Genomic DNA, 10,181 nt, shown 5'->3' on the forward strand with positions numbered 1-10,181 from the left:
AGCCAGTGGTTGAACAGGAGAGCTCGGCCCCTCCCCATGGCTGAATAGACACCCATCTAAGAATGAGTCAACCTGCTACGTGGTGCTGGGCAAGCCACCAATCGGGAGGCTTCCTGAGGACTGTGACCCCGCCGCACAGAGGCACGGAGAATACAAGGGGGAGGCAGAGCCTGGCCTGGCCAAGGGTCTACAGTCCATGGCAGGGGCAAGGCCGAGGCTGGCACGGTTGGTGGGCTGCCACGCAGGAGCCAGCCTTGGCACAGGGCTGAGGCAGGAGAGTGAGGAAGCAGCTTTCTCGGATTGCTTCTCAGTGTGGGGGTGTGCGCACATTTCCTGGGGGCCTGCCGCAGCCGTCCTGAGGGTCGGGATCGGCTGGTTCCAGCCCTCGCAGCAGTGTGGAGGTGGAGGGGAACCTAGTGACGCCCCTTTGCAGGGCTGATGGCACATCCTGTCTCTGTCGAGTTAGAGGCATCAGAGGGCAGCAAGTGGGCCTGTAAAGACAAGCTTGAGTCTCAGAAGGGCAGTGTGGCTGGAAATGGGGGATCTCAGGAGGAAAAGAGCAGCCCTGCCAGCTGGAGCACCAAGACCGGACACGTGGAGAACGGTCACTGCATCCCGGGTGGACAGTCACTGATGCGGGCAGCTGGATGGCTGTGCCCGAGCACACATGCACCAGAGCAGAAGCGGGGCGTGCAGGGGGGAAGGGAGGAAGCACCCCAGGATGGGGTGCAATCTCCGTGGTGCTGGGCAGGAGTGGGGACGGCACAGGGATGCCTGGCCGCGCGGGCCCACTTCTCCGGAACACAGTGACACTGAGCATTAAGAACACCTTTCCTTGTGCTGGATTTCTTGCCTGTGGTAAAAGAAAAAATGACAAAAAGAAGTTCAGGTAGCGCAAGGGAGCTGCAGGGAAAATCAGCTGCCACCCGCTCCCGCCGGCACTCCCATGGGGTTGGGGAGTGCCAGGAGCAAAGGGTCTGAATTCCCACAGGCAGGGTCTGGGGCCGGAGGCCGCGCACCTTCATCATCACCAACGCATCTCCGGTCTGTCGCTCATCTTTGCTTGCGCTGGCTGTGTTCCTGGTCACTAGAAGCACATTCGTAGGTCCTCAGACCTGTTGATAATTTTGCGATTTTTCTGTTGCTCTCTACCTTACAGTATCCTCTTCTGTCTGAAATTTTGACAAATTCATTTTTTTTTACCTTTCTTAAATACTCAGGCCCACTTAGCATTCTGCCATCTTCTAGAATAAAGCCTTGCACGGTCTACCTGAACTCTTGGCGTTTGTTGCCCGAGCAACCAAGCTGATTCCCTCTTTCCTATTTTTGTCACCTGCATGAGAACTGTTTTTTTGGGACCCAGACTCCCGCGTGTCCGTGTGGTCAGTCGACCTCAGCGAAGATGACGTCACTGCAGTCAGCACTGACCACAGCTGGATAGCGGGAGTCGGGCATTCATGACGCATTAGGATTTGTGTTCAGTGCTTGGAAATTACAAAGTAGTGATCGAGCAGGGGTCTCAGTGGGATGAAAGTAAGTCGATGTCCACATTAGGAATGCCAGAGTGGCCAGTGGGTCGTGGACATGACGCTTGTTCTCAAATCTGTAGTGTGTCAGCCCAGTGGTACTGTGAGCTCCCGTTTTTATCTTCCCCCAGGCAGACAACAGCCCCGACTCCAGAATCTGCTTCTACGATGTGGAAATGGACATGGTGACCATCCTCGACCTCAAGACGGGGCAGATTGATCAGCGGGAGACATTGTCCCTCAACGGCCAAGAGACCAAGAAGTAAGACTGTGATCTGGGAGGGGTTTATGGGAAATGCTGACACTGCTGTTGAGTTACTGGTCAGCTCCCAGGAAGGTTGCTGAGCTGTGCTCCAGAGCTCGGGGACCCTGGTAGTTACCAGGACCCCAAACGGGTAGGACAGCCAATATGCCCGGGCCATGGGGATGGACTCGAGCCTCTGAGGTCCTGGAATTATCCGGAAGAACCGGGCTTCTGGAAGGTGGTGGTGGCCAGAGCTGAGTCTCAGGGAGGGCGTGGCGGTCACTCAGCTGCCAGCGCCTGAGAAGGGAGGGATTCTATGTGGGTCAACATCGTATTTCTAGAGAAATAGCGCACACTCTTCAGGATTTCATGGTCGTCATTCCTTCTGCCGCAGGGAAAGTCCACCCTGCTCTGTAGAGGGCGCCCATTTGGTTCTGCAGGAAGGGACGCCTGAGGGCCGTGGGTGCTGCTCTGGGCACGGGGTGGAGCTGAAACCAGTGCTTCACCGAGCGCGTTGGCCGCACAGTCCACGGCTGGCCTTGCTGGCTCCCGTTCCTTTTGCTCTGTCACAGCCCCCACCTCCTGGCCCAGCTCAAATCCTTTTCCAGAACCTTCTTTCTCCTGGTGGCTTAAACTGACTGCTGCTGGTGGTCCCACCTGGACACCCCACCCCACTTCTCTCCAGCCTTGCTCTGTTCTAGGGCTCCAGATGTCCACAGGAACCAGTTGCCATCACTGGAGCGCCATTCCCCAGAAGCTGTTCTTGTCCGCCCTGCGTGGTCACCTGGTCTGAAACCTCCCAGCTGACCTTTCCCTCAGTCCCCCGTCTGTGACTCATCCCGTGTTCCTTGTTTGAGCTGTGTCTTAGACTTGCCCTCCACCCTCCACCTCTGAGCTACATCCGGCCCATCCTGTCACTTCTCCAGAGGCGGTGGGACAGTGCGCAGCCTCCCCTCAGACGCCTGTCTTCTGAGATCCGACCCTTCCTTTGCCTCCGGACACAGCTCGTCTGTGGGCAGCACTGCAGCGCCTGGGCCCCAGGTCGCCCCAGCAGCCCGCACGGCAGGAGCCCTCCATGGCAGCGGCTGCAGAGCTCCCTGGCAAGACTCCGCGGGGCCTCTCGACCAGCTCACTTCAGTCTGGGTGTCCTCAAGCAGGCTGTGCGCAGGGTGCTGAGCAGAGCGGCTCCTGAGCCAGCCGCCTAGGCGGTGCCCGCTGGCCTGCTGACGCCGACCCGGATCCCTGGCACGCGCTTCCAGAGGCCGCGAACACAGGTGCTCCTCTCGGCTCTCAGGACTCGTGCCGGGCCTTCTCTTACAGGAGCCATGCCTTCATGGATGAGAAGCTGACGGATCTCATCCCCGTGAACCATTTCTGGGACCAGAGCGAGCCCAGGCTGTTTGTGTGCGAGGCCGTGAGGGAGGTGCAGGGAGACCAGCAGCAGCCCAGGGACAAGAAGCCATCCACTGAAGACAGTCCCAGCCCGACGGTACGGTAGCCACACTGCCTTTGTATCTAGTCACAGGGGGCTCAGGGGGCTCATGATCCTCCCACTGTGCTTTATGGGGAAGTTCGGGGGCAGGTGGTGCCTGGAGCAGAATGCCACCTTGAGGCCGCCTGGCCTGCGTCCCCCTCTGGGTTGGCCCGGCCCTCTTTGTCTGGTCTCACTCATACTGTCCTGTTTTCAGTTTTCCTGTTACGTTGAGTGTGGCGTATTTCTGTCTGGGGCCCAGCCCGTGACCGAAAGTGTTATGGAGCTAAGCCATGGTGGGGGCCTGTCTTGGGGCTAAGTCAGCCGACTGTCACTCTTCCCACCAATGGGGCTGATTCCCGCTGCATTGGCCTCCTTGCCTGCTCTCTGGCCTCCACCCTGACCAGACTCCCCGGCTCTGCGGGGCATGCCTCCCCCAGGAGGGCCCAGGACTCCAACACTGTCCAGACTCATGCTGTTGGAACGTCTGTGCTCCCTGGGAAGGCCCAGCAGCCAGCTGGGCCTCCTGCTATGGTCTTGTTCCGGAGGGGTCCATAGTAGGTTCCCTGTACGTCAGCAAGGGCAGCTGGCCCGCTTGCACTGGCCAACTTGTCTCCCTACCACAGGGTGGGGGGAGCGGGGGCCCCAAGATGGTCAGCAGTCATGCCCTGAGACTTTTGGAAGCAGATCCGATCCTTGGCTCCGAAACGCCGAGTGGTAAAACACGCAGAGCAGGAGTCTCTGGTGTCTCGCTCCGGAAGTGAGAGGCAGGCACACGCGGGGGCTTCTCCCGGAAGAGGGTGTCAACCCCAGGCAAGCGAGGAGGGCGCGTGCTGATCTCCTGTGAAAGACACTTCCCGGCACTCTGGTCGGAGACTCTATAGGGCTCCTGTGAAGATGATGAGAAAGTGCGGGAACCGGCACAGCGACCTGGCACAACAACCTCCCACTGTTCTGGTCGGGCATGTTCCACTCACGCGGACGGTGCTGCTGCCCCAGGTCACACACAGCGGGACCCAGCCGAGCCCCCAGCCTCTTGGCTCCGTATCCCTTCTCCCTTCAAAGCAGAGGAGAAAATCATTCTGCTGTTGTTGGTGCTTTTAAAGATCGGTTTATTTATTTTTAGAGAGAGCATGTGAGCAGGGGAAGGGAGGGGGAAGAGAATCTCGAGCAGACTCCCCCTCTGAGTGCGGAGCCCCAGGCGAGGCTCTGTCTCATCACCCCAAGATCATGACCTGAGCCGAAATCAAGAGGCGGAGGCTCAGCCGACGGAGCCCCTGGGCGCCACCGCTATTACAGATTTTTAAATGAGAGTCAAGGAACTGAACAGAAAAACCTGGAAACAGAGTTCTTTAGCTTCATTCACCAACTGTGATGGGAAGAATTAGCTTTTGCTGCAAGAAAATCCATGTGTGTGAAGGGCCTAGCCGCTCTCAGAATGCACAAGGCTCATCCTTCCAGAAGCGGGGAGTGGATTATCTGTGTACGACCGTGTTCGCCGGTTCCTCCTTTTTTCTCTGTTGTGTGTAAACATCCTAACCCTGAAAATAGGAATTAGATGCCGAACTGCAAACAACAGTTTCCCTCTCTCGCAGGCGGACGTGATGATTCTGTCCTTCTTCGTGACGGAGGAGCACGGCTTCTTGTTCCACGACAGCTTCCCCCGGCCTCCTGCCTACCAGAATCTTCTGGGGATTGAAGTGCCTCATTATTACTTCACGAGAAAGGTCGGAGCCCCATGAGCACAGGGCCGCATTCTCAGGTCCTCCTCCCCTGTTAGGCAGGAGTTTACGGAGAGCCGCCAGGGTGCCCCGGCTCCCCTCCTGTTAAGTGAGGCGAGCCATCTGCTCTCATTCGTTCCCTAGAAGTCCAGCAGTTAGGAGGTTTCTGGGTCAGGAAACTTACAGGACTTGGCTTTGCCGTCAGGACAGGGTAGGGCTGAGGTGGAGGGTCCAGGATCCCCGGACTCAGGGCTAACGACTATGCAGACCCGCACAGTCCCGGCCCCAGGTGGTGGCCCTCTCAGGAGCCGCATCGCACATACTTGTGTTTAGTGGTAACAGATGGGGTTGTTAGCAGCCACACATGCACACTCCCAGCTCAGCTGTTTTGGATAAGTTCTTGGCCTTCTCTGGGCTTGGCCTCCTCGTCACCCTGGCCCCTAGAACCGTGAATGTCCCACGGCAAGGCTGCTGGGTGCCGCAGCTCTGTCCACACAGCCTGCCTTCCTTCCCTCGGTGTAAACCGTCCGTGCCACCACGACGTTGCCACACCTCCTTCTTACTTAGTGCTCCTTGGTCGTTTCCATTTCTCCTCCAGTTGAGAGCTCAAAAAGTTATGAAGACACTTAAGGTCCTTTCTATGACATTTCCCCATTACTTTTCCATCACAGATTGTGGTTTAGTCCATACACTGACATGCCTCCTCTCTTCCCCCTCCTTTCCGCCTGCGTCCACCCAGCTCCTGGTCCCAGAGAGCAAGTGTGTGTGGCACGGCTCTGAGTGCCACTCCCCACCTACCATCTGTTCCCCGAACCTTGCCGTGTTCCCAGGGTCTGTTTTACTGTACTCTAAGCTGCACTTGTCCACCCGCTGGTCCTGTCTGCTTCCATGCCTTGGTCACCAGGCTTGATGGGGACCGCGGTATCACGGCAGCCCCTGGGTGGGAGCAGCACACCCGTGTCGCACCACAGAGCCCTCACCTGGCTCCAACTGTGGCACAAGCAGTGTTTGTCACAAGCACCCAGTGTGTGTGACTCAGGGAGTTTGTTCATCCGGATTGGCGATATAGGAAGTCTTTCCAATTTTTGTTTTGTTTTAAGGATTTTATTTATTTGACAGAGATCACAGGTAGGCAGAGAGGCAGGCAGAGAGAAGGGAAAACAGGCTCCCTGCTGAGCAGAGAGCCTGACTTGGGGCTCGATCCCAGGACCCTGAGATCATGACCTGAGCCGAAGGCAGAGGCTTAACCCACTGAGCCACCCAGGTGCCCCGGAAGTCTTCCCAGTTTGACCTCTGATGTGGCTGTAACAGATGGCTTTGAAGCATTGTGTTTCTTTAATGCCGCCCTTCTTCAGGTTACTGGCCTGTATTCAAGGCCCTCAGCATGGGTCCAGGGGCTCTCCACCTACACGCTCGAGGTGTGGATGTGAGTCTGATCCCCACAGGGTCCCCAGCTCTGTGTTCTCCTCTCAGAACAGAGATGAGGCTCCAAAATGTGGGCAGCGGTGAGTGCATGTGGCAGGTGACCCACAGGCTGTCCTGTTTGTGTGAGAATTCCCAAGCGCAACCGCAGCGTGCCTGTTCAGTCAGAACTCAGCATCAGACGGAAGTCAGGCCTCTGCCCTATGCTTTGTGCGTACATCTTCTGGAAGTTCCCACTCAGTGTAAGCTCTGCAGCACTCAGCCTCCTCCTGACACGACCCAAACTGTGCTCCTCCACGAGCCCTAGATTCGAGCCACCCAGACGGTGGGCTGCCCCGGGTCCTTTGCTTATGCTCTGCTCTATACCTGGAAGAGTCTTGCCATCCACACCTGGGTCTGACAGATCCTCCCCGTGTTTGAAGGCCCAGGTTAAGTGCCCCCCTGACATGCTGACATGGGGGACCACAGGTGAACGGCAGAGGGAGAAGTGAGATGGGGGCTGCTGGGAACTGAGAGAGAGGCAGGGGTCACACAGCAGCAGCGGGATGAGATCAGGATTCCTGGGCCAAATTCCGCCGTGGTGAGTGGTTCCCCCAGAGGACCCTGCAAGTCTCAGCTGCCACTCAGATACCATCTGGGTGCTGGACAATTCAACTCAATTCTTTTTTTTTTTCTTTTTTTTTTTTTTTTTTACTGAAGTACAGTTGATATCTGAAGTTGTATTAGCTTCAGGTATACAACATAGTGACTTAACACTTCTGTCTACAGCTTTGTGCTCAACATGACCAACTCAGTCCTGACACCATCCACCCAGAGACAGCGGCAGGTCCCACAGATTAGGGGCTCAGCCCCACTCAACCGCCCCCACCCCAGATGCCAGGCCCCAGTCCTGTGCTTCTGACCACAGGCCACAGAGCAGAGGCTTCCTTGTCCTCTGGCACGCTAGGAATCCAAGTTATTGTTTTAGAAGATTCTACCTGAAATCATATTGCCGTCACTTAATTTTAAGACTGTGCCCAGGTGGGTCATGGAACTTCTTCCTAGGGCAGAACAGACCTGGGAGGCAGGCACCTGCATAGTCTTTTCATAACTATTGAGAAGGTGGCATTAGCAAGCAGCTCTGATGACCTTGAGCGCCCTCAGACTTGCACTGCGTTTAGCAGGTCTGTGGTTAGGCGTTCACACCTGCCATGTCCATGCCTGCAGGCAGACCCGACACTGACGCAGCTCTCAAGGCAGAGACTTAGCGTAGGCATTTGCTTTCCACGAGCCGATGACCAACTGTGGCCTTTGTCATTCAGCCAGGAGAAGCAGACAGAGAAGAGCAGGGGGACTCAGGGTGCCCGTGCGTGGGCAGGAGACCCCTACGAGACTTCGTCGGGCTGGAGGACTGTGATAAGGCCACGCGGGACGCCATGCTTCACTTCAGTCTGTTCGTCACCGTCGGAGACATGGATGAAGCCTTTAAGTCTATCAAACTCATCAAAAGGTGAGGACTCTGCTCCCGGAGGTGTCAGGGGGATGTGCGTGGCTCTGGGGTCTGTCTTTAGGGCGCTATCCCTTTCCCACTGAGGTTCTGAGGATCAGTAACTCTTCTGTGACTGTGTCATGGCATATCTCATGGTTTGTCACCCGCGGAAACACCACCACTCTTGGGGATGCCAGGACCCCCCGGTGCGCTGTCACAGAACAGGTGTATTATGGGAGCACAACAGGGCACACAGAGCAGGTGAGCCCGGCTCGCCTCTACGGGGCTCCTGGGCTCTTGGGATACTGTTAGCTTGCTTTTTTTTAAAAGATTTTATTTATTTATTTGACAAGGAGAGATGGAGCGAGAGAGAGGGAACACAAGCAGGGGAAGTGGGAGAGGGAGGAACAGGCTTCCAACTGAGCAGGGAGCCCGATGAGGGGCTTGATCCCAGGACCCTGGGGTCAGGACCTGAGCCAAAGGCAGATGAACGACTGAGCCACCCAGATGCTCCTACTAGCTTGCTTTACCAGAAAGTGTTCACTGTTCTTCCTAGTCGCAGTTGCTAAATATTTGTAATGCCTGTTCCTCTGGGAATAAGTGCTACCAGACAGGAAGGTTTAAATAACAAACACTCAAAACAGTATAGTGAAAATGCAATTAATGTTGCTGTAAAAGAAATTTTTTTAAAAGAAAGTTTTTAAAGATTGTTTTTTAAAAGATTTTTATTTGAGAGAAAGAGAATGAGTAGGGGGTGGGGCAGAGGGAGAAGCTGGAGCCTGATGCAGGACGCGATCCCAGGACCCCGAGATCATGACCTGACTAAAGGCAGACGCTTAACCGAGCCACCCAGGCACCCCTGTTTATTTATTTTAGAGGGAGAGAGAAAAAGCACTCGTGTGCATGGGAGAGGGAGAGGGAAAGCAGACACCCCACTGAGTGCGGAGCCATATGTGGGTCCAATCCCAGGACCCTGGAGCTCACTGCCTGAGCCGAAACCAAGTCAGCTCAACTGACTGTGCCACCCAGACACCCCTTTTCTAAAAGAAATTCTTGCTTAAGGGCTGTCTGCGAGTAGCCTCCTGTCTATACCTGAGAGAATTCAGCAGTTCTCAAGAGCATTTGGCAGGTTTTAATCTCCAAAGGATAGGAAAATTATTGCAGAATGAAACTAAAATGGAAAAACAAGATGAAAAATTCAAGTCGCCTGAAACAGGCCCCACCCCCTCCTGGCCTGCCACAGAATGCCCTGCAGCGAAGGTTTCTGTAATGTTGAAGCACCTTTCAAAATAGCACACAAGCCCTAGTCCTTTGTCTAATTTCTAACACAGTGAGGCCAGACTTTGTGATGGAAGAGCCTTTTGCACGCTGGCTGTGGATGTGGACAAAGAGGGTTCTTAGTTTGGGGGGTGAACCGGAGTCCGGATGGTATGGACCAGCCTTCCTCTGGTCACCTGTCATTTAATATAAACACAGTCACAGACCGTGATGGACCACAAGGTCAACTTGAATACTTCCACATACCCTTACATGGTTGTATGTGTAATATAGTGAAGCTGTAGATCTTAAATATTTTACTATTTTTTTGGAAGACTATTATTTTTAGCATGTGATTTGGGGTCGAGGGGAGTCCTTTGCAGACAGTAGCTCAGAGGTTCAAGGAAGGTCAGACTTGAGTGTTGCCATGAGTGTGCTGGTATCAGACATGACCTGGTTATTTCTACAGTGTGTGATGAGTTAATTATAAATGGTCAGGCAATAGATGCTTTTTTGGTCATTCTCAATTGCTCTTTTTGGTTTTTTAAAGATTTTATTTATTTGAGAGCGAGAGCAAGGGGAGAGAGAGCAAGAGGAGAGGGGGAAAGGGGGAAGCCAGCTTCCCACCAAACAAGGAACCCGATGCGGGACTCCATCCTGGGACCCTGAGATCATGACCTTAGCCAAAGGCAGACGCTTAACTGACTGAGCCCCGCAGGTGCCCCTGCTTTATGTTTTCTAAAGCACCAACCCCAATCCTCTGTTCGTTCTTCCTGGAGACGAACCACACGCTGATCTCCACACTCTCTGGAAGGTCGAAAGCAGCAAGGCCTAATGTTTCTTAGCAGGAGGCAGCCTCATGTCGGGGAGGCAGCCAGCTGGCCTGGGGCGGACCCAGCTCTGCGTGCTACCCACGGCCCCGTGTCCGTGTCGTAGGAATCGCTGCCACCAGGTGGCGCCGGGTCAAGCAGTGCAGTGTCCAGATGGCCCTTACAGGTGTGGTCAGCCAGTCTGGGGCTCTCGGGGGTGGCGCCAGGTCTGAACCCCTCCCATGCAGCCCTTTGATGTTTTC

General features: G+C 55.2%; 1 protein-coding gene across 4 annotated transcripts in view; it reads left to right on the forward strand.

Annotated features, from left to right (window-relative positions):
* Window positions 1-10,181, forward strand: part of IFT140 (intraflagellar transport 140) — a 72,321-nt gene that overhangs the window by 30,301 nt on the left and 31,839 nt on the right. For all 4 annotated transcript variants that reach the window (XM_045072195.1, XM_045072196.1, XM_004750792.3 and 1 more), the window contains 4 exons: window positions 1,658-1,788; window positions 3,091-3,259; window positions 4,837-4,968; window positions 7,686-7,873. In XM_045072195.1, the coding sequence (XP_044928130.1) occupies window positions 1,658-1,788; window positions 3,091-3,259; window positions 4,837-4,968; window positions 7,686-7,873 (620 nt within the window). The remainder of the gene's footprint in view (window positions 1-1,657; window positions 1,789-3,090; window positions 3,260-4,836; window positions 4,969-7,685; window positions 7,874-10,181) is intronic.

The sequence above is a fragment of the Mustela putorius genome, unplaced genomic scaffold (assembly GCF_011764305.1).
Source record: "Mustela putorius furo isolate JIRA1106 unplaced genomic scaffold, ASM1176430v1.1 tig00004007_pilon_pilon_pilon, whole genome shotgun sequence".
In the NCBI taxonomy this organism is placed as follows: Eukaryota; Metazoa; Chordata; class Mammalia; order Carnivora; family Mustelidae; genus Mustela; species Mustela putorius.